Raw genomic sequence first — 26,821 nt, 5'->3', positions numbered from 1 at the left:
TTAACTAGAGAATCGCTGACATGTCAGCTGGTCCTTTTGTGGCAGGGCTGAAATGCAGTGGAAATGTTTTTGGGGGGTTCAGTTCATTTGCATGGCAAAGAGGGACTTTGCAATTCATCTGATCACTCTTAACATTCTGGAGTATATGCAAATTGCCATCATACAAGCTGAGGCAGCAGACTTTAAAAATGTATATTTGTGTCATTCTCAAAACTTTTGGCCACGACTATGTTTCCACTGTTTGGGTGAGGTTTCCACTGTTTGGGTGGTGATTGGCTGAGGCTGCTGTATGTGGTCTCACAGGTATAGTACAACATCAGTACAATAGTTCTAAATGAATAAATGGGACACCATTCACCCTTCCCGGAAATCCGCTTAATGTATGTTTATAGACAGCATACTGCAAGAGCAGAGATTAGACCGCACTTCTACTGCAGTAGCTAGCTATACTGTCAGTGCTACTGAGGCAATTTTAGTTTGGAGGAAGGCTGTGGCTAACCTACAGTCTCTGGTTCAGGACTTCAGGATGCCATGTGGTGATGAGAGAGATGATTGCTTGCTGTGCTCCTACATGGATACTGGATGGACTGGTGTGGGACTAAAATCACTTGATGGATTACTTTTGTGTACATTGTCCATTGAGTTGGACTAAAACAACAAGACAAGTGTGTGCAGGAAACTGCCCCTAGACTTTCCAGTAGTAACTGGTTCCCTATCATTATTAGCGAGATGATGGAAGACAGTAGGAGTACAGGCCTTGGTAAGGTATGGAGTTATCTGGTTATGTGCTGACGGGAAGACGGGCTCGTGGTAATGACTGGAGCGGAATCAGTGGAATGGTTTCACATACATTAAACACATGGTTTCCATGGTTTCCGTGTGTATGATGCCATTCCATTTGCGCCGTCCTGACCGTCATTCTGAGCCGTTCTCCCCTCGGCAGCCTCCACTGTCGATTCAGAAATCACAGGCTTGAGTAGGAAAAGACACCATGGAGAATCTAGTCAGTTTCATGTAGTAGTGTATTTTCACCACAGAGGGGCAGTGTTTCACTGAATGCTCCTGGGCTCTGATAAGGACGCGACGTGACTAAATGTATTCTCTTATTGGATTTTGGGATTATTAATCAATACTCAAATCTCTTACACTTATTAAAGTCATGACTTTAGGCTTACTGTGTACATCATTATGAATGACAATGTGGTAAGGAGATCAGCCATCAAGCGTTTCATGAAGAAGCACACGCACACATGCAACTGCAATATTTTATGAGCAAACAAAGGAACAATATTTCTAAGGAACAGCAATAATATTAACAATGCTAAATATATATTTTGTACAAAAACAAGACATAATGGTAAAATGGAATCAGAGCGAGAGAATGCCCCTGAGCAACACTAATTCCTTGTACAGAGGCAAACAAATGAAACCATTCAGCAACAGACTCTAGTTGAGAAGAGTGGAGTGGGTAGAAGTTGTCCCTAACCACTGATACAGGGTCAGATCTTGTCTCCCTTGGTGGTAATGCTTGAGGGTAGGTGATACATTGTCCTATTAGGAAGCTGTCCTAATATGCACAGGAGCATGTCCTAGTATGGACGGGAGCATGTCCTAGTATGGACGGGAGCATGTCCTAATATGGACGGGAGCATGTCCTAGTATGGACGGGAGCATGTCCTAGTATGGACGGGAGCATGTCCTAGTATGGACGGGATCATGTCCTAGTATGGACGGGAGCATGTCCTAGTATGGACGGGAGCATGTCCTAGTATGGACGGGAGCATGTCCTAGTATGGACGGGAGCATGTCCTAGTATGGACGGGAGCATGTCCTAGTATGGACGGGAGCATGTCCTAGTATGGACGGGAGCATGTCCTAGTATGGACGGGAGCATGTCCTAGTATGGACGGGAGCATGTCCTAGTATGGACGGGAGCATGTCCTAGTATGGACGGGAGCATGTCCTAGTATGGTCAACGTAAGATAATCAACCATCATCCATAGCAGCCGGCAACTTCTATCTACTGAGCATAATAGTAGTAATGGACACAGATAGTGAATGGAGGCTAGAGTTGCCCTTTTATATCACAATAACAATTTTGGCTAACTATTTGCAACAGTCCTACAACAGCCTGAAACTGTATAGCTGTATAGCTAATAACATATCAATTTACGTCAGCACTTGTAGGATGTGTAGTCATTGTCCCCATTCTGTAAGGTCTACAGACAATGTAGCCAAGCCAGGGTGCCATGGTTGGATGAAAATGTGCTGCTGTCCTAATATATTACCCACTGCAGGTTGTAAACGAACAACAGCATGTAATACTGTAATCTCAAATGAAGTCTAATAAGCATGAGAAATGTAAAAAAAAAAAGTTTAAAAAAAGCCATGGTCAGATTTTTAAATAGTCAAAAAAGCTATGAAAAAGTTTTTCGCGAAGCAGAGATACAGCGGCCACTCATAATGGAGGTTGAAGCCAGATTATGGAGCCTGTGCTCTTCTTCACACGTAACAGTATTGGGAACCACTGCTCTGTCAATTCCAAATAAAATGTGATGATATTCAAAATGTAAAGACAATCCAATACATTAGTTTATATCATAGGAGGCTGCTGAGGGGAGAGCGGCTCATAATCATGGTTGGAACAGAACAAATGGAATGGCATCAATGGCACCTGGAGACCATGTGTTTGATGTATTTAATACCGTTCCACTAATTCCGCTCCAGTCGTTACCACATGCCAGTTCTCCCCAATTAAGGTGCCACCAACCTCCGGTGGTTTATATAACGGTTCTTTCTACCTGTTGATGTAGCTGTGGACAGAGCTCTATGTGCTTAAGCCAACTTCTCTGACTGTGTTTGTCATGTACGGCATGACAAGACAACATTGAGTGTCAGAGGGGTTTGGCAGAAATGCATGCATTATCTGGACAAGGCTACTGATGCTGTGTTTACACAGTCACCCCAATTGTGATCTTTTTTTCTCTAATTGGTCTTTTGATGTGAGAAGATTTGATGTGATTGGTCAAAAGACAAATTATTGGGGAAAAATATCCTAATTGTGTGACTGTGTAAACACAGCCAAATAAATCCTTTAAAATGAAATGTTGTAATTACTAATTCAATGTTGCAGATGTCATCAACGAGCTGTGTTGGCCCACAGGACGGCCGCTGACTGGATGTGTTTTGATTGTCGCACCATTCTCGATACACCCTAGACACTGTCGGGTGTGAAAAGCCCAGGAGGGCGAATGTTTCGGAGATACCAGATTCGCCGCACCTGGCACCAACGATCATACCGCGCTCAAAGATGCTTAGGTCACTTGTTTTGCCTGTTCTAACATTCAATCAAACAGTAACTGAATACCTTTGTGCCTGGCTTTTGGTTTTATATAGCAAGCCATGTGAACATGGAGGTGTACCTAATAAACTGTCCAGTGTGTGTATGTACAGTATGTATGTCATATATATAAAAGAACCTACCAGAACTCATCAGTGAAATGTCTGAGTTGGATGTATTTGAAACAGTCATCATGTGTCTTCAGGACTGTTAAGAGAGGGTTGAATCACTCATACTGTACGCTTCTCTTGTTCAGGAGACAGAATGGAGGATGGGATGCTGAGGCCTAGGGGTGGGAGGCTTGTTTTGTCACACACACACGCGCACACACACACAGAAACATGTATAGATACACAAAACACACACATAGCATTCCCACAAAACACACACGCACTCATGCATGGCAGACGAACACAGACACACACACACACACACACACACACACGCACATAGGAGTGTGGCGCCAGAGCCTGAACAGGGGACAAACTAAGGCAAATTGGGCAGCATGTCTATGACGAACTTTGTGTCAGGTGACCCTTTATGACGAGAAGGCTGTATACTGACTGTTCTAGCTAGATCTACAGTATAGTACACACTACTATATAGGCATAGATCCATCCACAGGTTATACCTGTGAGATTTAGGGAGTAGGGGAAGGGAGTGATGATGATGATGATGATGGGTAGTAGGAGGAACACTGCTGCACCCCTTCAGGGGTACAATGTTTTCTAGCTCTTCTCAAATTCACATTGCTCAGACTGGAGGCCTCAGCGTGACCTCTGACCTCCCAAAGCGAGAGCACTCTGGGAACAGACGTCAATTCAACATCTATTCCACGTTGAAATGACGTGGAAACAACATTGATTGAACCAGTGTGTGCCCAGTGGTAATGCTCCATATGCCAGCGTGCCAGAGCTGACCTCACAGACAGTGTGGGGTAGGTGGGTGATTGTCCTGCCCTAGGCCTGGGTAGCCTGTGATGAGCTCAGCATTTCAAACACGACATGACTCGGCAAGCCTGAAGACCAGCTATAAAATGTGGGTCAGTTGCAGGTCAAACAGCTGCCAAACTAAGGGTAACTATTTCAAATAATGAATCCACGATGCGGTAGAGATTTATCGGTGTTTGTAGCATGACCTGCAGTGTTTTTGACAACTGCCATTTTGATCTGTAACTGATCAGACTGTGGATTTGTTCTTTGGGCTTTGAAGAAATGTTGCTTGACAGAGAAACAGGTTAGCGCTGCTTAATTTTCAGCAATGAAGAACACTACATTATTCAATACCTGCTGAAGCAAAGACTGGTCTTTCTTGGACATTATTCTGTAACAGCAACATAAAAGCAAGAGCAACAATTTATGAATGACGTGAAACGTGACGTGATGGTTTCAAATCGGACTGGACAATAGTGATTGAAAAATGCATTGTCTTTGCTATCTAAACTACCAAACAGTTCTATTCAGCTTAGACAAAAAATGAATAAATTGATTCTCAACCACGACATAACAATGTTGACTTGACAATTACAGCACACGTTGGAGTCTATAGAGTCTAGCAGCAGTCTGGTTAGTGATTAGCCTTGGTCGATGCCATGCTAATATCGTCAATATAACAACATGTCAGCATTCCTCTCTATAGTAGGACTCTGCACCCTTTCTGCTCATGTGACCTGACCAAGAAACACGGGGCTATAATAATAATAATAACCCAACCAAGAAACACTCTGGGATAGAATAATAATTTGGGCCTTGAGTTTTTCCTGGTGAGGTCACCTGGTATCCATATTGGGTACAATATCTACTCATTCTACACTTTAACAAATCATGGCCTTGGACTGAATGCTGTATCAAATAAAACACTGTATGTACAGTACACACACACGTGTACACACACACACTCACTCTCTCACACACACAGAGAGAAACTGTTCAACTACATAGTAAGGGTGCATTCATAGAGGCATCATTAGGTCATGTGATTCCAACTCTGTAACTCTGTTCAGCTCTTTGCTGTTGGTCCATGACTCACTGCTGAATATTTGTCCACAGCAAATATGTGTCTTTCTGAGATTAAAAAAAGAAGCACTAAGGTCAACCATAACGTTAAACCGACTTTACAGAGTCCATATTTGGACAGCATCGGTCTCAGCAGGGCTTGTGCTTGCAACTTAACCATTTGGGATATCATGTGTTTTTATGTCATTTCAAAGTAGTTCCAGTATCTCTACTGTTCCTCCTCTCTCTGTAGTAAGTCATTAGATAACCAAACTACACCTTGGTGTAATGATCCAGAGGTGATGTGGCCTGCTGCTCACTGTTGTGTTAAGTAATACTCTATCTAAGAATAGAGGCATGTTACTAATTCCACATTCTGCAGAGCCCACCATTTTGGACACACAATCTTTGTAAACAGACAATACGCACACAGTGAGTCTGCTATAGTCCTAGTCTCACTTTGGCATACTTCCTACGTCCTAGTCTGTTATTTATCTCGGCTACAGGACAATGTGACAAAGATACAGATTGAGGTGGAGGTTCTCCCTGCTAGTGTAAACGTATGTGCAGGGAATCCTTGTTCTCCATGGTTAAGTCTCATCTGCTGTCAATCAGTAACCGTAGGTAACGGTCTAGGACTTATCAGGACACAACATGTCAAAATGCTCTGCAGAGGAAAACACATGTTTCTTATTAGACAAGTTCAGGTAGCACTTCCCGGTTTCAGTCCCTTTTCTTCCATTTGGGGCCTAATGAACACAACCCTGTTCTGGTCCTCACATGATCCTGTCACTATCTACTAGCGTCAATACACTCAGTACACGTCTTCAGCTTTCCACCCAAACACCAGAAAGCAAAGTCACAACTACAGTTAGTATTCTCTCCTTTATGAATATATCACAATGTATGGGTTTTACGACCAGGAAAACCCAATGTCATGTCATTGTATGTCTTTTGAGAAAGTAAAGAGAGAGTTGGTAAACAGAGATATGAGACATAAAGAACGTGATACCAGCCGTTGAGGAGCAGACACCATGAGGGCTTAGTTCCTTTGGCATTTTTTCACCTCGTCCACAGGGAGAAGAAAATGCTTACAAAATATCACACCATGAGATAAACTACAATCACTCTCCATATGTGAGCTGTTCATAGGGCATGATAACAGGTCAGGATGACCAATTCCACCTGCAGAAACACGTGTGTGTGTGTGTGTGTGTGTGTGTGTGTGTGTGTGTGTGTGTGTGTGTGTGTGTGTGTGTGTGTGTGTGTGTGTGTGTGTGTGTGTGTTTTGTATTTGTTTGTGTGTGATGAGCTTGTGAGGGTGAGGGAGAGTTGATGTGAAATCAAAGATGTCTGTATAGATCACACATATGGGATGCGTTAGAATTAACAAGCATCAAATGCTGGTCTGCAGGTCTCCATTGAGCAGCGTGCTTTGAGTCTCCGTGGGGTCATTCATCATGCGCGACTTGTCCTGCTTGCTGTCGCTGCGCTCAATCACATCCAGGCCGCCCACCTTCTTCCGACACAGAACGTTCTGGAAGCTCTTCTTGAAGTTCTCCGACAGGAACGCGTAAAGGATGGGGTTGGCACACGAGTTGGCGTAACCCAGGACAACCACGAAGGCAAAGGTGCTCCTCAGGAAGGGCGTGGTGGAGATGGTTCCTGTCACCGACGTCACATTGAAGACATAGAAGGGCAGCCAGCAGAAGACGAACACGGCAACCACGATGGACACCATGCGGGTCACCTTCCTCTCCGAGCGCTTCCTCTTAGTGGACCCGACACGGATCCCTGACGACTTCACCTAAAAAATGAAAGATTGTATTTGTATAGCACTCTTTAAAAAAACATAAATATTAGGAGACCCGACACAGATCCCTGAGGACTTCCCTTTAATAGTAGTAATAATTATAGATTTGATCTGTATAGCCCACTTTAAAATATATGTAAATATAGCTACATCTCAAGGAACAGGCAAAAACAAAAGAAGAAAATTATAGATTAAAGTAGACATGCTGTGCTACCATTATAACATACGATAGATTAAAGTAGACACGCGGTGCTACCATTATAACATACGATAGATTAAAGTAGACACGCGGTGCTACCATTATAACATACGATAGATTAAAGTAGACATGCTGTGCTACCATTACAACATACGATAGATTAAAGTAGACACGCGCTGCTACCATTATAACATACGATAGATTAAAGTAGACATGCTGTGCTACCATTACAACATACGATAGATTAAAGTAGACACGCGGTGCTACCATTATAACATACGATAGATTAAAGTAGACATGCTGTGCTACCATTATAACATACGATAGATTAAAGTAGACATGCTGTGCTACCATTATAACATACGATAGATTAAAGTAGACACGCGGTGCTACCATTATAACATACGATAGATTAAAGTAGACATGCTGTGCTACCATTATAACACACGATAGATTAAAGTAGACACGCGGTGCTACCATTATAACATACGATAGATTAAAGTAGACATGCTGTGCTACCATTACAACATACGATAGGTCACAACAAACAATAGGTCACAACAATTTAGTCAGGTTCAAATGAAAATAGAAGTATAGAAAGGCGGCAGTAGTCATGGAGATGTCAGTCTCATCTATGTAGGTCCGCCTTGGTCTCAGCAGGTGACACTGAGGATGTCCTAATATGGACACCGTAGTGGTGGCAGAACGATGTAAAACTAGTACGACCTTAATGATGATGGTGAGGTAACACAGGCAGGTGACCATGAGACTGACCTTAATGATGATGGTGCGGTAACACAGGCAGGTGACCATGAGACTGACCTTAATGATGATGGTGCGGTAACACAGGCAGGTGACCATGAGACTGACCTTAATGATGATGGTGAGGTAACACAGGCAGGTGACCATGAGACTGACCTTAATGATGATGGTGAGGTAACACAGGCAGGTGACCATGAGACTGACCTTAATGATGATGGTGAGGTAACACAGGCAGGTGACCATGAGACTGACCTTAATGATGATGGTGCGGTAACACAGGCAGGTGACCATGAGACTGACCTTAATGATGATGAGAAGGTAACACAGGCAGGTGACCATGAGACTGACCTTAATGATGATGAGAAGGTAACACAGGCAGATGACCATGAGACTGACCTTAATGATGATGGTGCGGTAACACAGGCAGGTGACCATGAGACTGACCTTATTGATGATGAGAAGGTAACACAGGCAGGTGACCATGAGACTGACCTTAATGATGATGAGAAGGTAACACAGGCAGGTGACCATGAGACTGACCTTAATGATGATGAGAAGGTAACACAGGCAGGTGACCATGAGACTGACCTTAATGTTGATGAGAAGGTAACACAGGCAGGTGACCATGAGACTGACCTTAATGATGATGAGAAGGTAACACAGGCAGGTGACCATGAGACTGACCTTAATGATGATGGTGAGGTAACACAGGCAGGTGACCATGAGACTGACCTTAATGATGATAGTGAGGTAACACAGGCAGGTGACCATGAGACTGACCTTAATGATGATGAGAAGGTAACACAGGCAGGTGACCATGAGACTGACCTTAATGATGATGGTGAGGTAACACAGGCAGGTGACCATGAGACTGACCTTAATGATGATGAGAAGGTAACACAGGCAGGTGACCATGAGACTGACCTTAATGATGATGAGAAGGTAACACGGGCAGGTGACCATGAGACTGACCTTAATGATGATGGTGAGGTAACACAGGCAGGTGACCATGAGACTGACCTTAATGATGATGAGAAGGTAACACAGGCAGGTGACCATGAGACTGACCTTAATGTTGATGAGAAGGTAACACAGGCAGGTGACCATGAGACTGACCTTAATGATGATGAGAAGGTAACACAGGCAGGTGACCATGAGACTGACCTTAATGATGATGAGAAGGTAACACAGGCAGGTGACCATGAGACTGACCTTAATGATGATGAGAAGGTAACACAGGCAGGTGACCATGAGACTGACCTTAATGATGATGGTGCGGTAACACAGGCAGGTGACCATGAGACTGACCTTAATGATGATGGTGAGGTAACACAGGCAGGTGACCATGAGACTGACCTTAATAATGATGGTGAGGTAACACAGGCAGGTGACCATGAGACTGACCTTAATGATGATGAGAAGGTAACACAGGCAGGTGACCATGAGACTGACCTTAATGATGATGAGAAGGTAACACAGGCAGATGACCATGAGCGGGAGGAAGAAACCCAGGACGAAGGTGTAGAACATGAAGGCGGTGTAGTAGGCCTCCTCAGGCTCCGGCCACACGATGGTACAGAAGCAACTGTTGTGCTTGGTGATTAAACCGCTGTAGATTATGATAGGCAGGTTGACCAGGAGTGACACCCCCCACACCGCCAGGTTGATGGTCTTGGCCATACGTGGCTTGCGCCACTTGGTGGACCGGATGGGGTGCACCACGGCCAGGTAGCGGTCGATGCTCATGACCATAAGGCAGAAGATGGAGGTGAACTGGTTGAGTGAGTCCACGGTCATGACCACGCGGCACAGCACCGCACCGAACGGCCAGTGGACCAGCGCCAGCTGAATGGCGATGAACGGTAACCCCAACATGAACAGAACATCTGCGACTGCCAAATTCATGATGTAAATATTCGTGACCGTCTTCATCTTGGCGTAGCGCAGGATGACGTAGATCACAAGGGCGTTGCCACAGAGACCGATACCACACACCAGGAAGTAGAGGAAGGTGATGACCATGGTGCTGGTCTGGTTGAACGTGTTGTCGCCCATATAGGTACCATTGGGTTCCGTTGACTCGTTGCCCAGAATAAAGCTGTCGTACATCAGGGGTTCTTCGGTTATGTTGGGGAGCGTGGAGGGGAACACCCAGGAGTCCATGGTGGCTCTGGTGGTTCCTCAATGTCTCTCAGATATCCAAGGAACTCTGACTATGACATCCCACCTGCATGGATGGAATAAAATAACAGAATCAATGTGGTGCCTCTCAGAATCAATGTGGCCTCTCGCTCTCTCTCGGTCTCTGTCTCTCATTCTCACTCTCTAGGGAACAGACATTTTTGAAAAGCCTCCCTATTAAAATATAACAGCAGACAGTTACGAAATATAAACGTACATATACTCTCTGTTCCCCTCCCCCCTCAGATTTTCATTACAAATAATCTTACATTCTTTTGTCCCTAATGAACCTCAAAGATCATTGCAGTTCTTGTTTTTCTAAATTGAGGTAACTTGGGGTAAATTGTTTTGGATTTCCAAGTCCCTCTGTTTAGAACCCTTTTTGTCCAAGCTGGGTTTAAACACGTTTGATAATATTATTTTATTATATTAGCAGTAACTAGTGGTGGGAAAGGTACCCAATTGTCATACTTGAGTAAAAGTAAAGATACCTTAATAGAAAATGACTCTAGTAAAAGTGAAAGTCACCCAGTAAATTACTAGTTGAGTAAAAGTCTAAATGTATTTGGTTATAAATATACTTACGTATGAAGAGTAAATGCAATTGCTCAAATACACTTAAAAGTATAAGTAATTTCAAATTCCTTATATTATTAAACAGGCATAATTTTCATTTTTTTCTGGATAACCAGGGTCACATTCCAACACAGACATAATTTACAAACAAAGCATGTGTGTTTAGTGAGTCTGCCAGATCAGGGGCAGTAGGGATGACCAGGGATGTTCTCTTGATAAGTGTGTGCATTTTTCTGTCCTCGTAAGCATTCAAAATGTAATGAGTACCTTTGGGTTTCATGGAGTAAAAAGTACATTATTTTCTTTAGGAATGTAGTTAAGTAAAAGTAGTCAAAAATATAAATAGTCAAGTACAGATACCAATAGAACTACTTAAGTAGTACTTTAAAGTAGTTTTACTTGAGTACTTTACACCACTGACTATAACAATATGAAGACTATTATGACTGTCTACAAATGCTTCCGTGTAGACTGTAGCATAACTAAAAGTGATTATCTTTTCCAGACAATGCAGGTAATTCTGCCCCCCTCAGCTCTGACGATGGCACATGCTGTTGACTTCATTGATTAGGATTTTAATGAGTGCAGCCACGCTTGTGCTGTTGCAATAAAACTATGCTCATCACAGACGACTGTAAAAATAACCTGTCTCAAACCAGGAAGAGATGGGATGGCTTTTGAAACCACACAGGCAGACCTGGATTAAATACTATTTCAAATTATTTCAAATACTTTACCTGGGCTTGATTGAGCTTGCCTGGCATAATGGAACCAATGAAATAGTCCCAGAACTGTAAACCCCACCCCTCTGGCACTCCAGACAGACCCAATCAAACACTCCAAGAACACATACTATGTGAACCCAGGTCTGGCACACAGGGCAGCTTGCTCTCCCCTACCTCCAATGCATTGGGTATATATTTACTAATGTCCTTATGTAACTTGGTAACCACTGTGTAACCTGTGTTGCAATCACACTTCAGACCATTGGTTCCTGGGGCCTCATTTGTAAGCCCTGCATACATAAATAATCGTTGACGGTATGGGTAGGCTACAGTATTGATGTGCAATAGGAGTGCAACATCATTACCTATTTAATCTCAGAGCCTATACCAAGGCTGGACATACAGCATAAACCCAATAAACTAAATATTGAACACCAATTTGTCGTTTGCATTCAGTGGCCAAATGGCAATAGTTCCACATGATACAGGAAATAAAGGACGTTATTGTCACTATAAAAGGTGAATGGAGGCGTCTTCCAGGCAGAGTTTTAATGCTCGTTCAGGCGCACACAGTTTTATGACAGGCCTGATATCTAACGGGAAACATGTAACGTTTATAAATCTCAATATTATTGTAAGTGCACAGACTTTTCAGAAATGGCATACGCAGAAATTGAGTGTGAAATGTACATAAGATTATAAATGAGGACCCTGTCCCTGGATGTGTCTGCTGAGAGAGAGACTCTTGGTTGGCTGGTTCAGCTGCAGCCTCTCTCTACAGTCAGCCTGTGGTAATCAGTACTGGATAAGCCCCATGATCTTTGAAAATCGATGGGGATAGACCTTTATCCTGTCCACGAATGCATAGGCATCATGCTCCATTAAAGCCCATTAACTGAGGGCACATGTCCCCTGATTTGGATCCCATTTGGGATCAAATATACAGAGTCTTCAGAAAGTATTCAAACCCTTTGACTTTTTACACATTTTGTTGTGTTACAGCCTGAATATAAAATTGATTAAATGTAGTTTTTTTTTTACAAAAGAAAGCTCAAATGTCTAGAGTCAATAAGTATTCAACCCGTTTGTTATGGCAAGCCTAAATAAGTTCAGGAGTAAACATTTGTTTAACAAGTCACATAATATGTTGCATGGACTCACTATGTGTGCAATAACAGTGTTTAACATTATTTTTTAAATCACTGCCTCATCCTTGTACTCCACACATACAATCATCTGTAAGGTCCCTCAGTCGAGCAGTGAATTTCAAACACAGATTCAACCATAAAGCCAAGGGAAGTTTTCCAATGACTCACAAAGAAGGGCACCTATTGGTAGATGGGTGAAAGAAAAAAAAGCAGACATTGAATATCCCTTTGAGCATGGTGAAGTTATTAATTACACTTTGGAGGGTGTATCAATACACCCAGTCACTACAAAGATACAGGTGTCCATCCTAACTCAGTTGCCAGAGAGGAAGAAAACCGCTCAGGGATTTCACCATGAGGCCAATCGTGACTTTAAAACAGTTTTAGAGTTTAATGGCTGTGATAGGAGAAAACTGAGGATGGATCAACAACATTGTAGTTACCAACATAACACATCACTGAGTATCACTTCATATTTTCAAGCATGGTGGTCGCTGCATCATGTAGTGGGTATGCTTGTCATCGGCAAGGACTAGGGAGTTTTTTTAGGATAAAATTAAACAGAATAGAGCTAAGCACAGGCAAAATTCTAGTGGAAAACCTATAGGCCAAATATACACTGCCGTTGCCTATCAAGATGACATTGAATGTTCCTGAGTGGTCTAGTTACAGTTTTGACTTAAATTGGCTTGAAAATCTATGGCAAGACTTGGAAATGGCTGTCTAGCAAGGATCAACTACCAACTTCACAGAACTTGAAGAATTTAAAAAATAATAATGTGCAAATGTTGAACAATCCAGGTGTGCAAAGCTCTTAGAGACTTACCCAGAAAGACTCACAGCTGTAATTGCTTCCAGAGGTAATTGTAACATGTATTGACTCAGGTGGTTTAATGCTTATCTAATCAATATATATATTACTGTATTAATTTTTATATACTGTGTATATACATATATTTTTTTTTTTTTACAAATGTTGGAATTGTTCTTCCATTTTGACATTACAGAGTATCTTGTGTAGATCATTGACAAAAAATGACAATTTAATCCACTTGAATCCCACTTTGTAACACAATAAAAGTCAAGGGGTTTGAATCCTTTCCAAAGGCACTGTACAATTCATTGTTTCACAGAGAATGCGTTGAAATATATTGAATTGGGCCATCACTGCCCACACAAAAGCATTAGTGAGGGACATGAGTCATGACACCTCTGTAGGAGGGCCCAGCTGTTTATGCACTCAGTCATTGGTTTCACAGCATGTTGGGTACTTCTTTAACCATTCAGCCTTAAAGGCCCTTATCAAATGTAATCACACAGCAGATTAAAAGCTGCAACAGTAGGGCCCTGGTGTGTGTATGGAGAGCTCCCCTGGGAATTCCCTCTCCTTTTAAATACCAAATGGAAACAGTAGGGCCCTGGTGTGTGTATGGAGAGCTCCCCTGGGAATTCCCTCTCCTTTTAAATACCAAATGGAAACAGTAGGGCCCTGGTGTGTGTATGGAGATCTCCCCTGGGAATTCCCACTCATTTCAAATACAAAATGGAACAGCTTCAGTTCTGAGTCTGAGTACAGGTTTCCAGCTAGTTTATGTTGTCATGTCCGCTAGACTAGCACACTGCAACACACACACACACACACACACACACACACACACACACACACACACACACACACACACACACACACACACACACACACACACACACACACACACACACACACACACACACACACACACATCTTTTTTTTATTTTTTTATTTCACCTTTCTTTAACCAGGTAAGCTAGTCTCATTTGCAACTGCGACCTGGCCAAGATAAAGCAAAGCAGTTCAACACATACAACAACACAGAGTTACACATGGAGTAAAACAAACATACAGTCAATATTACAGTAGAAAAATCTATATACAGCATGTGCAAATTAGGTAGGTTACGAGAGGTAAGGCAATAAATAGACCATAGTGGCGAAGTAATTACAATATAGTAATTAAACACTGGAATGGTAGGGTGTGCAGAAGATGAATGTGCAAGTAGAGATACTGGGGAGCAAAGGAGCAAGATAAATAAATACAGTATGGGGATGAGGTAGATTGGATGGGCTATTTACAGATGAGCTATGTGCAGTTATATGTGAGCTGCTCTGACAGCTGGTGCTTAAAGCTAGTGAGGGAGATAAGAGTCTCCAGCTTCAGAGATTTTTGCAGTTCATTCCAGTCATTGGCACACACACACGTATGCACATATACATGGACACAGACACACAGACACGTACATATGCACTCACACACACACACACACACACACACACACACACACACACACACACACTCACACACACACACACACACACACACACACACACACACACACACACACACATACATGCCATAGGGAAATCATTCATTCAACTCCCCAGTCACAGCCCCCTTCCTGAGAACTGCTTGTCCTTCTCTTGATACTAGACTATATTCTTCCCTCAGTAAATAACAACCCAAAGGTTACTCCTCTCCACTGTTATAGAAAACGTGTATTTATTAGGGGGTGGGAATGAATGCAAATGAGTATGTAAATGCTTCCCCCCTATGTAATTGAAAGAAAGGACGGACTGCGACACCACAATCAGTGAGCCGTGACAGAGTCAAATTAGAGTGCAGTTCGGTGTCAGCACGCCGTGGGAGGGATGCCCCCTGCCAACCTGAGATAATATCAACATCATAACGTCTTTCATTAGGACTATTTGTCATTGCACCTCCTGCACAGTGAAAGCTGCCTCGGCGGTGTCTGAGATATGGGTATTGTTGTGCTAAATAAGCAACACCAGATACGAGGGAGGGGTCTGTGGGATGTTGGAAACAAAACAGTAAAACAGATGATGACATTGCCTGGGCCACGTGTCCATGTGTTCGTCCCAAATAGAACCCTATTCCCTCCCTTTGTGCTGCACTACTTTGACCAGGGCCCATAGGGTGTCCACTGCCCATAGGGTGTCCACTGCCCATAGGGTGTCCACTGCCCATAGAGTGGCATTTGGGGCGCAGCCCGTGGGCTACATTCTATCAGGTCCACGCTAGCTGACATCCACATAGCGGTTGTTTGGCAGTATCAGAGGTGGAATTGCATTAGAGCTGTCAAATCCACAAGCGGCTCCCGGCATTAAACCTACAGCATTATACCTACAGCATTATACCTACAGCATTATACCTACAGCATTATACCTACAGCATTATACCTACAGCATTATACCTACAGCATTATACCTACAGCATTATACCTACAGCATTATACCTACAGCATTATACCTACAGCACTATACCTACAGCATTATACCTACAGCATTATACCTACAGCACTATACCTACAGCATTATACCTACAGCACTATAACTACAGCATTATACCTACAGCACTATACCTACAGCATTATACCTACAGCATTATACCTACAGCATTATACCTACAGCATTATACCTACAGCATTATACCTACAGCACTATACCTACAGCATTATACCTACAGCACTATAACTACAGCATTATACCTACAGCACTATACCTACAGCATTATACCTACAGCATTATACCTACAGCATTATACCTACAGCATTATACCTACAGCACTATAACTACAGCATTATACCTACAGCACTATACCTACAGCACTATACCTACAGCATTATACCTACAGCACTATACCTACAGCATTATACCTACAGCACTATACCTACAGCATTATACCTACAGCACTATACCTACAGCATTATACCTACAGCACTATACCTACAGCATTATACCTACAGCATCATATCTGCTAGATATGTGTATGTGACAAATAAACATTTGATTTGATTTGTACAAAACATTAGGAACAGCTGCTCTTTCCATGATATAGATTGACCAGGTGAAGCCAGGTAAAAGCTGTGATCCCTTATTGATGTCACTTGTTAAATCCACTTCAATCGGTGTAGATAAAGGGGAGGGGACAGGTTAAAGAAGGATGTTTAAGCCTGTGTCAAGAACTGCAATACTGCTTGTTTTTTCACACTCAACTGACACAACTGTGGGAAGCATTGGAGTCAACATGGGCCAGCGTCCCTGTGGAATGTTTTCAACACCTTCTAGAGTCCATGCCCCACCGAATTGAGGCTGTTCTGAGGGCAAAGGGGGGTGCAACTCAATATTAGCACGGTGTTCCTAATGTTTTGTGCACTCACTGTAATTACCTAATCATATCCTGCATCCCGAATGGGACCCTATTACCTACATAGTGCACCACTTTTGACCAGGACCCATAGGAAATAGGGTGCCATTTCAGATGCATGATGCAACATGTTTGCTCCATGCTTAGATGTACAATTTGGACTTGTTGAAATGAGGTTGGTGGGTTGACGTTGGCTACTGTACTATGAATAGATGCACTGTACAGTATGTATTGAATGCAACATTGAGCAATTCGTCAACAAGTGGTTCAGTCTCAGTAGTCTGGATCTAAGCCTAGTGGTAGAATTGAAATATATAATTAAATAGAATCAAATTAAATAGAATTGAATAGAATAGAATATAGAGAAGAATAGACTAGAAGTCCTCCTGTGGGTTGTTTAGGAACCTGACTCATTGTTCTACCAGATTACTTCCCTCTGTCTTTTCAGGCCCTGCCTCAATAGAATAGACAACATGTGGGCTGATTGGCACCTGATAGAAAAAGAGGCTGAAATACAGGATGAAAATACAGCTGTCTGTGTCTGTCCAGAGTTCATTAGCGTGGAAAACTGTGAGGGCCCAGCTGAAACAATGTTGATAGTTTGCTAGTGGACTGGACCCATAAATTAAAGTCCCCCCCAAAGTTTGACCCTTGTTGTATTCAGGGGAGCTCATGTCTCATTCAAGGGGGCAGAGCCCCCCCCCCCCCCCCCCCCCCCCCCCTGTAATTCACACACTGCCAAGGACTGTAAAAATGGGACCTGATACGTCTCTGCTTGGTACTCCGCATTAAGGAGATAAGGAGGTATGAGATATCGGGTAAGGCCCTGCCATAGACTAGCGTCCTGTCCAGGGGGTTACTCAAGCTGCCTCACGCTACAGAAGCAGGAGATAGGCTCTTGCTCCAAGACGTTCTGGGACAGCTGGCATAAACCAAGGCTGTCTAAATGCTTTACAGTGTATTGATTTAGAATCAAATAGAATAGACAACCTGTGGGCTGATCCTGCACTTGATAGATTGAAATCTTGTTTCCGACACATTACTCCTGTATCTCTTCAGGCTCAATACTTTATATTGCTTTGGTTTAGAATATAGTATAATAGATCTCTGTTCAGGCACCTGATAGATTGTCTGCAAGTTTACACCCCTTTCTCTTCACTGGCTGGGTCAATGTGTCACGACTTCCACCGAAGATGGTTCTTCTCCTTGTTCGGGCGGTGCTCGGCGGTCGGCGTCGCCGGCCTACAAGCCATCACCGATCCATTTTTATTTTTCCGTTTGTTTTGTCTTTGGTTCATTCACACCTGGTTTTCATTTTCTTTCATTCCTGTGTGTATATTTACCCCTGTTTTCCCGCCTAGGTTTGTGCGGGATTCTTTTCATGTTGATTGTGGAGGCTTTCCTCAGTTTATTCACGTGTGTTTATTATAGTAAGGAGCGTTGGTTTTTTCTCCTTCCGTGTGTAACTGTGAGTTCCCATTGTCTTGGGCGTTTTTTTGTGTGTGATTGTACCTGTACCGTTTTTGGACTTGGCTATTAAAAAACGCTACATTGACATCTCTGCTCTCCTGCGCTTGACTCCTTACCTACCTTCAGAACGAAATCGCAACACAATGCTTTACTTTGGTTTAGAATATAATAGATCTCTGTTCAGGCACCTGATAGGTTGTCTGCCAGTTCCTCTTCACCGGCTGGGTCAATGCTTTACATTGTTTTGGTTTAGACCACATGACTGCTGTTCAGGCACCTGGTAGATTGCTACCTTGTTCTGCCAGTTTACTCTGCTCTGTCTTTTGAAGCACTGGATCTTTACATTTTATTATTTATTTATTTAACTAGGCAAGTCAGCTAAGAACAAATCCTTATTTACATTGACGGTCAGTGGGTTAACTGCCTTGTTTATGGGCAGAACGACATATTTTTACTTTGTCAGCCCCAGGGGATTTGATCTAGCAACCTTTCAGTTACTGGCCTAAACCTCTAACCACTAGGCTACCTGTCGCCCCTTATGTCGTATTCTAACTTAACGTACTGTAGAGCACTGTCACGATGCACCTGATAGCTTGCCATCTTGTTCTGCCAGCTTACTCCGCTCTGTCTTTTCGGGCACACTGTGACTCTGTCACAAACCTTTAGCGCAGTGATTTAAAGGGCTGTGTGGGAAATCTGGAATAGACGATAAGGAGCTACTCATCTGTTTGTTCTTGCAGCAACTGACCCTGTTGAGCCGATGATCAGAACATTCAAATCCACGTTTCAGATGTGATCACAGAGAGTGGTCAGGGATTGGAACCATCAACATTTAAATATGCGCAACATGAAAGAGTTAATCCAATGATAGCCATCTGATAAAATAGTGTCATAATTCACTCAGTCTATGAATGTGACAATACATTTGAAAAAAGTAAGTAGAGTAAAGCGATAGTATGATTTGAAGATTAAATATTTAATCAATATTTCAATAACATTAACACACATGATTTCCATTGTGTTTCTTTACCATGATGACTGAATAAGAATTATAGACTAAATAATTTTTTCATACACTTAAATTTTAAGACCCGATATAACATTGCATTTTGATAATGACACATTTCTATATTTTCCTTACCTTTAAAATCGATTAAATATAATCCAATGTTAAACTTTATTCCGTTTATCTGAGTTCAATGGGTCTTCATTTCCCACTATGAAAGCTTCTCAAACACCTCTCCAACACGTTCAGCCGAAACGAGGTTTGACAGCTCTCTGCCATTTGAATTCACCTTTCAAAATAACCAACCTTTGATCATTTGCCATCATGCTGAAATAAATTGTAAAAAAGATCGAGATCGTTGAAAATGTGTCTACGCAAGAAAACAAATAGATGTATGCGGAACGACTCTGTGCGTCTGGCTACATGGTAACGTGCGCACAGAGAATGCCTTGAGTGAAAAGGGCCGGATAGAGCGGAGATGCGGAGCGCGCGCAGCTTGTATTAGCTACTCACAGCTTGTAATGACAGACACCGGGTAGAGACCTCGTACAGGGCTGTTGCTGCTGCTTGCTAATGTTCTCCAGCCCAACGCACAGATGGAGTTACTGGTCCGTTATTTCCCCGTTCCTTCTCCGTTTCCTCCCATGCAGTAACCTCGTTGTCACCAGGTTATTACGTTCGGACTGAGGCAGCACACTACGAAAAGATGAAGGTGGTTAGTGTGCTGAAGCCTTGTTTACCTCCGGTCTTCATTTGAGTTGTGAGATTCAAAATAATTATTGGAAATGTCAGGATTTATTGATTATAGGCCTAGAGATCATCAAGTAAATATATTAACCAAATGTATTGAAAATGATAGTCGTTATGTTAACATAATTATTAGAGCTAAATTATGCCAGATACCTCTTGTATTTTTGATGTGCAGCCTATGTCAAACATACTGTTCATTCGACCCGGATTGTGAAAGTAGCCAACCAGTGAGGTAGAGGAGGGGACATGAGACACCATACCAGCGTCACACATAGCTTTGAGTGGACGAGAACCAAGTTATTCACACAGTTGCGTTAACCCTTCTGATCATCGACAGCTTCCAAACGCAAAGAAAGACAACAACATGCAGCAGACAGACAACTGTTATCTTTGGCATAAAAATAACGGCAAACACTGTTCTGCTGCCTTCATGCTGAGCTGCAGCAGTCCCAGGAGCATAGATTATTGTCCAGACCTGGGTTTCAAATACTATTCCAAATCATTTAAATACTCTAGGGCCTGATTAAGCTTGCCTGACACAATGGAACCAATAGAAAGTCCCCCGAAAATTCACAACTCTTGGCAGGCAAATAAAAAATAAAGGTAAGTGTTAAAAATATTTGTAATAGTATTTGAAGCCTGGTATTAAACTGTGTGGAACAAGAACTATTGTGTAACAGATTCAACTACCATGTCCTTTCCTCTAATATTTTTTCGATCAGGGGGAAGAGTCAAGTGGGTCCTAAATAGCACCCTATTCACATACCCGCGGGAAGTAGGGTTGCTGCGGGACGCCTGAAAAATCTGAATATATAAATATATATTTTATAATATTTTTTTTCTCTCACAAAAGTAGTGCACTGGGCCTTTACTAGTCCTGTATTAGAGGATCAATATAGCTGTCTGTAGAGTTCTTACTTGCGTAATTCGTGCTGCTGGCACTCTTTGGACATTATCCTTGCCATCCTACAGAGTGTAAGCCAGTAAGCGGACATTCCGGGGGTTTGTATCTGTGACACTGCAGATAAAAGATAGGCCATGGCTGTGTATGTCAAACCAAGACCTGCCTCTTCTCTCCTCACCATTCACATTAGATAACCACAGACTTCTAAATTGCTGTTGTCCTTGAAATCCCAACCATTCTTTCTTCCATTTAAATGACACACACTGGTTGAATCAATGTTGTTTTCGCATAATTTCAATGACGTTACAGGGGGAAGATAAAGTATGTGAACCCTTTAGAATTACCTGGATTTCTGCATAAATTGGTCATAAAATTTGATCTGATCCTCATTTTAGTCACAACAATAGACAAACACAGTCTGCTTAAACTAATAACACACAAACAATTATACATTTGTATGTCTTTATTGAACACACCATGTACACATTCACAGTGCAGGTTGGAAAAAGTATGTGAGCCCTTGGATTTAATAACAGGTTGACCCTCCTTTGGCAGCAATAACCTCAACCAAATGTTTTCTGTAGTTGTAGATCAGACCTGCACAACGGTCAGGAGGAATTTTGGACCATTCATCTTTACAAAACTGTTTCAATTCAACAATATTCTTAACATGTCTGGTGAAAACCGCTTTCGAGGTCATGCCACAGCATCTCAATCTGGTTGAGGTCAGGACTCTGACTGGGCCACTCCAGAAGGTGTATTTTCTTCTGTTGAAGCCATTCTGTTGTTGATTTACTTCTGTGTTTTGGGTCGTTATCCTGTTGCATCACCCAACTTCTGTTGAGCTTCAATTGGAGGACAGATAGCCTAACATTCTCCTGCAAAATGTCTTGAATTCTTGGGAATTCTTTTTCCATCGATGATAGCAAGCTGTCCAGGCCCAGAGGCAGCAAAGCTGCCCCAAACCATGATACTCCCCCTCCACCATACTTTACAGTTGGGATGAGGTTTTGATGTTGGTGTGCTGTGCCTTTTTCCTTGGTGTGCTGTGTTCCTTCCAAACAACTCAACTGTAGTTCATCTGTCCACAAAATATTTTGCCAGAAGCGCTGTGGAACATCCAGGTGCTCTTTTGAAAACTTCAGACGTGCAACAATGTTTTTTTTGGACAGCAGTGCCTTCTTCCGTGGTGTCATCCCATGAATACCATTCTTGTTTAGTGTTTAACGTATCGTAGACTTGTCAACAGAGATGTTAGCATGTTCCAGAGATTTCTGGAAGTCTTTAGCTGACACTCTAGGATTCTTAAGCTCATTGAGCATTCTGCACTGTGCTCTTGCAGTCATCTTTGCAGAACGGCCACTCTTAGGGAGAGTAGCAACAGTGCTGAACTTTCTCCGTTTATAGACAATTTGTCTTACCGTGGACTAATGGACATCCAGGCTTTTAGAGATACTTTTGTAACCCTTTCCAGCTTAATGCAAGTCAACAATTCTTAATCTTAGGTCTTCTGAGACCTCTTTCGTTCGAGGCATGGTTCACATCAGGCAATGCTTCTTGTGAATAGCAAACTCAAATTTTGTGACTGTTTTTTTTATAGGGCAGGGCAGCTCTAACCAACATCTCCAATCTCGTCTCATTGATTGGACTCCAGGTTAGCTGACTCCTGACTCCAATTAGCTTTTGGAGAAGTCATTAGTCTAGGGGTTCACATACTTTTTCTAACCTACACTGGGAATGTTTAAATTATGTATTCAATATAGACAAGAAAAATACAAAAAAAATATGTTATTAGTTTAAGCACACTGTGTTCGTCTATTGTTGTGACTAAGATGAAGATCAGTTCAAATTTTCTAACTAATTTATGCAGAAATCCAGGTAATTCCAAAGGGTTCACATACTTTTTCTTGCCACTTATTGAACCAAAGTGGTTTTGAAATGTGCCCAGAATCACTTGAAACACTTGGAGAATTGTCTAATTGTCTTTGAAAATAAGTAGCTTATACCTGAAATGAAATCCAATTGTCTGTCTGTTTCACATTTGGAGATAGTGTTTCCTATTGTGATTGATATTCAGTGGGGTTGTAAGTCAGCCAGGACAAGGCCATCATCTGCTCAATGACTTGGCAACAAGCTGACTCTCTTTGCATCCCAAATGGCACCTTATTCCCTACTTAGTGCACTCCTTTTGACCAGGGCCTACAGGGAATAGGGTGCCATTCGGGATGCAGACTCTCTCTGACCATGTTGATCTGATTGATTTCACTTTTGCCATCTGGCCCTACAGCAGAGCTCTTTGTATTCACTGCATCACAAGATGAGGAGTGTCTGAGTGAGAAAATTGAGTTTTTCTGCTGTTCCCTTCCTTCTTACAAAAGACAGGGATGAGATGGACGAGAGTAGGAGTGATAATGGTTGCTCTCTGTGTGTGTGTGTGTGTGTGTGTGTGTGTGTGTGTGTGTTTGTGTGTGTGTGTGTGTGTGTGTGTGTGTGTGTGTGTGTGTGTGTGTGTGTGTGTGTGTGTGTGTGTGTGTGTGTGTGTAATAGTGAATATGATGTTATTCTGCTGTGCTTTCTCATAAACAAGGGGGATGAGAGAGACATGAGTCGGGGGTAGTAATAACGCTTCCTCAGGGCTTCAATAAAAGGCTCTGTGGGTGAGGAGGAAATGGAACTAATCTCAGTGTCTAAAAAGTTTATCTTCCACTGTTGCTTGTAGCCACAGAGTATCCACTTAAGAGGGCGGTTTCTGGGAGCCCTGTTGAACCGATAATGAGAAGAAAGTGCTTTCATATCCAGACATATACAAACTGTTGTGAAGAAGGGGAGAGTGGAGGAGAGGAGAGAGGAGTGTGCTGGTTTGTCATGAGCATTGTGTTCAGTATGAAGTCGTGCTGTTCTTAATAGAAGACAGGGAAAAACCCAGAACACACACACACTAATACACACACTAATACACACACTAATACACGCACACACACACACACACACACACACACACACACACACACACACACACACACACACACTAATACACACACTAATACACACACTAATACACACACACACTAATACACACACTAATACACACACTACTACACGCACACACACACACACACACACACACACACACACACACACACACACACACACTAATACACACACTAATACACACACTAATACACACACACACTAATACACACAGATACACACACTACTACACACAGACACACTGGTCAGCATTGTCTCATCTCCCATGGAGCTGCTTAATAAAGCGGTATGGTTTGATGTTCCTAATGACACACTCCACTCAGCATATGAAAGGTTGAGGTCCACGCCCAGTGTGCTATTGTACTATTTGAGTCTCTTCCAGGTACTGTATAACACACCCTACACTCACACTAAGGGCCTTCCAGTACTGGGTCATGTTCATTATGCACCAAACGGAAGAAAATGGACTGAAACAGGGAGGGGACTACCTGGACTTGTCCAATAAAAAAGGTTCATTTTCATTTTCCATTGCAAACATCAACAAAAAAATCAGTTGTGTGCCCTATCTATCCAGGCACAGATACTGTCTCACAGGTACACACTGACTGACTGCATCTCAATAGGAACAGATTCTCCCTCACTGGTAAACACTGACTGACTGCATCTCAGTAGGAACACTTTCTCCCTCACTGGTAAACACTGACTGACTGCATCTCAATAGGAACACGTTCTCCCTCACTGGTACACACTGACTGACTGCATCTCAGTAGGAACACTTTCTCCCTCACTGGTACACACTGACTGACTGCATCTCAATAGGAACACTTTCTCCCTCACAGGTACACACTGACTGACTGCATCTCAATAGGAACACTTTCTCCCTCACTGGTACACACTGACTGACTGCATCTCAGTAGGAACACTTTCTCCCTCACTGGTACACACTGACTGACTGCATCTCAGTAGTCTAAAAGTGTCTTCCTCTGCTCGTCTACTCTCCCTTCATGTACTCTGACTTGAAGGACCTGAAAAGGAAGTAACAGCCCTGATAGTGTCTCCCCAGGCACAGAGAGAGGTCTGCAGGTGCCCAGCTCCTGCCCTTCCGCCCTCCTATAAGAAAAGTGCCCTTTCAGATTGGTGGTGTTTTTTTATTATTACAGTTTTATTTCACTATTAGTCTATTCTCTCTCTCTTCTTACTGAAAGGAATCTGCCATCAAACTAGCTCCTTTCTAATTTGTCTAACTTGGAAAAGTCCCGCTCCCCTCTTCTCTGACACCACACGATAGCATGCGCTGCACTCCGCCTGCAGGCAGAAGCTACCGACACAGAACGGAATTGTAGAAGTGGCTCCTTTTTTAGTTACATGTGTCATCTCACTGTCAGGGACCAGGAAGGCTTCAAGTCTACTGTTTGTTCGGAGGCATAAGAGAAGATGTCAGCAGCGGAATAAACTCCAATCACAGTTAGACTAGTTATATTCTTGAACAGCATAGATAACTAGCTAGCTAACTATCTGATGTACATCCTTTAGATTCACTACTGTTAAGGCTGTCGCTTTCCTCATCCTCAGATGAGGTGAGGAGAGAAGGATCTTCAGACCAAAATGCGGAGTCAGGGAAATAAGCCATCTTTTATTTATAAATGATGAACTGATGGCAACACGAAACAAACAAAATACTTTCAAAACTTACAAAATAACAAAACGACGTAGAACGAAACCTGAACATAAACTCACATTACATAACGTAAACTTACGGACAGGAACGTATATCAAAACACACGAACAGCCAAACAGTCCCGAAAGTGAAATACATCGACAACGACGAAGACATCACAGGAGACAATCACCCACAAACAAACAGTGAGAATGCCCTACCTAAATATGACTCTTGATTAGAGGAAAACGCAAACCACCTGCCTCTAATCAAGAGCCATACCAGGCAAACCAAAACCAACATAGAAACAAATAACATAGACTGCCCACCCAAAACTAACGCCCTGACCATAAACACATAAAAACAACATAAAACAGGTCAGGACTGTTACAGTACCCCCCCCTCAAGGTGCGAACGCCGGGCGCACCAGCACAAAGTCCAGGGGAGGGTCCGGGTGGGCAGTTGACCACGGTGGTGGTTCCGGCTCAGGACGCTGTCCCCATACCAACATAGTCACTCCCCTCTTCTGTCTACCCCTTCTAATGACCACCCTAACACTACCCTCCCCTAAATAAACGGCCAGCACCGGAACAAGGGGCAGCACCGGGACAATGGGCAGCACCGGGACAAGGGGTAGCACCGGGACAAGGGGCAGCACCGGAACAAGGGGCAGCACCAGGATAAGGACCAGCACCGGAATAAGGGACAGCACCGGGACAAGGGGCAGCACCGGGACAAGGGGCAGCACCGGGACAAGGGGCAGCACCGGGACAAGGGGCAGCACCGGGACAAGGGGCAGCACCGGGACAAGGGGCAGCACCGGGACAAGGGGCAGCACCGGGACAAGGGGCAACACCGGGACAAGGGGCAGATCCCGGCTGAAGGACTCTGGCAGGTCCTGTTTGGACGGCTCTGGCAGGTCCTGGCTGGACGGCTCTGGCAGGTCCATGCAGGCTGACGGCTCTCGACACTCATGGCAGACTGACGGCTCTCTACGCTCATGGCAGGCTGACGGCTCTCGACGCTCATGGCAGGCTGACGGCTCTCGACGCTCATGGCAGGCTGACGGCTCTCGACGCTCATGGCAGGCTGACGGCTCTGGCT

General features: G+C 43.1%; 1 protein-coding gene across 5 annotated transcripts; it reads right to left on the bottom strand.

Annotated features, from left to right (window-relative positions):
• Positions 1-1,251: 1,251 nt before the first annotated feature.
• On the bottom strand, positions 1,252-20,403 carry LOC129833740 (somatostatin receptor type 2-like). Of its 5 annotated transcripts, XM_055898534.1 has the most exons (4): positions 20,319-20,403; positions 19,551-20,111; positions 9,561-10,335; positions 1,252-7,141 (listed from the first exon to the last, which is right to left on the bottom strand). In XM_055898534.1, exons 3-4 carry the CDS (start codon positions 10,269-10,271, stop codon positions 6,731-6,733), a joined length of 1,122 nt encoding a protein of 373 aa, XP_055754509.1. In that variant the 5' UTR covers positions 10,272-10,335; positions 19,551-20,111; positions 20,319-20,403; the 3' UTR covers positions 1,252-6,730. The 5 variants fall into 5 exon arrangements, with proteins under 5 accessions (XP_055754509.1, XP_055754508.1, XP_055754510.1 ...); XM_055898533.1 differs by having other exon boundaries at positions 19,551-20,398; XM_055898535.1 differs by having other exon boundaries at positions 19,929-20,398.
• Positions 20,404-26,821: the final 6,418 nt, after the last annotated feature.

This window comes from Salvelinus fontinalis, chromosome 34 (assembly GCF_029448725.1).
Source record: "Salvelinus fontinalis isolate EN_2023a chromosome 34, ASM2944872v1, whole genome shotgun sequence".
Taxonomy (NCBI): Eukaryota; Metazoa; Chordata; class Actinopteri; order Salmoniformes; family Salmonidae; genus Salvelinus; species Salvelinus fontinalis.
Note: the sequence above shows the minus strand (reverse complement) of the source record. Positions and strands in the feature narration are given on the sequence as shown.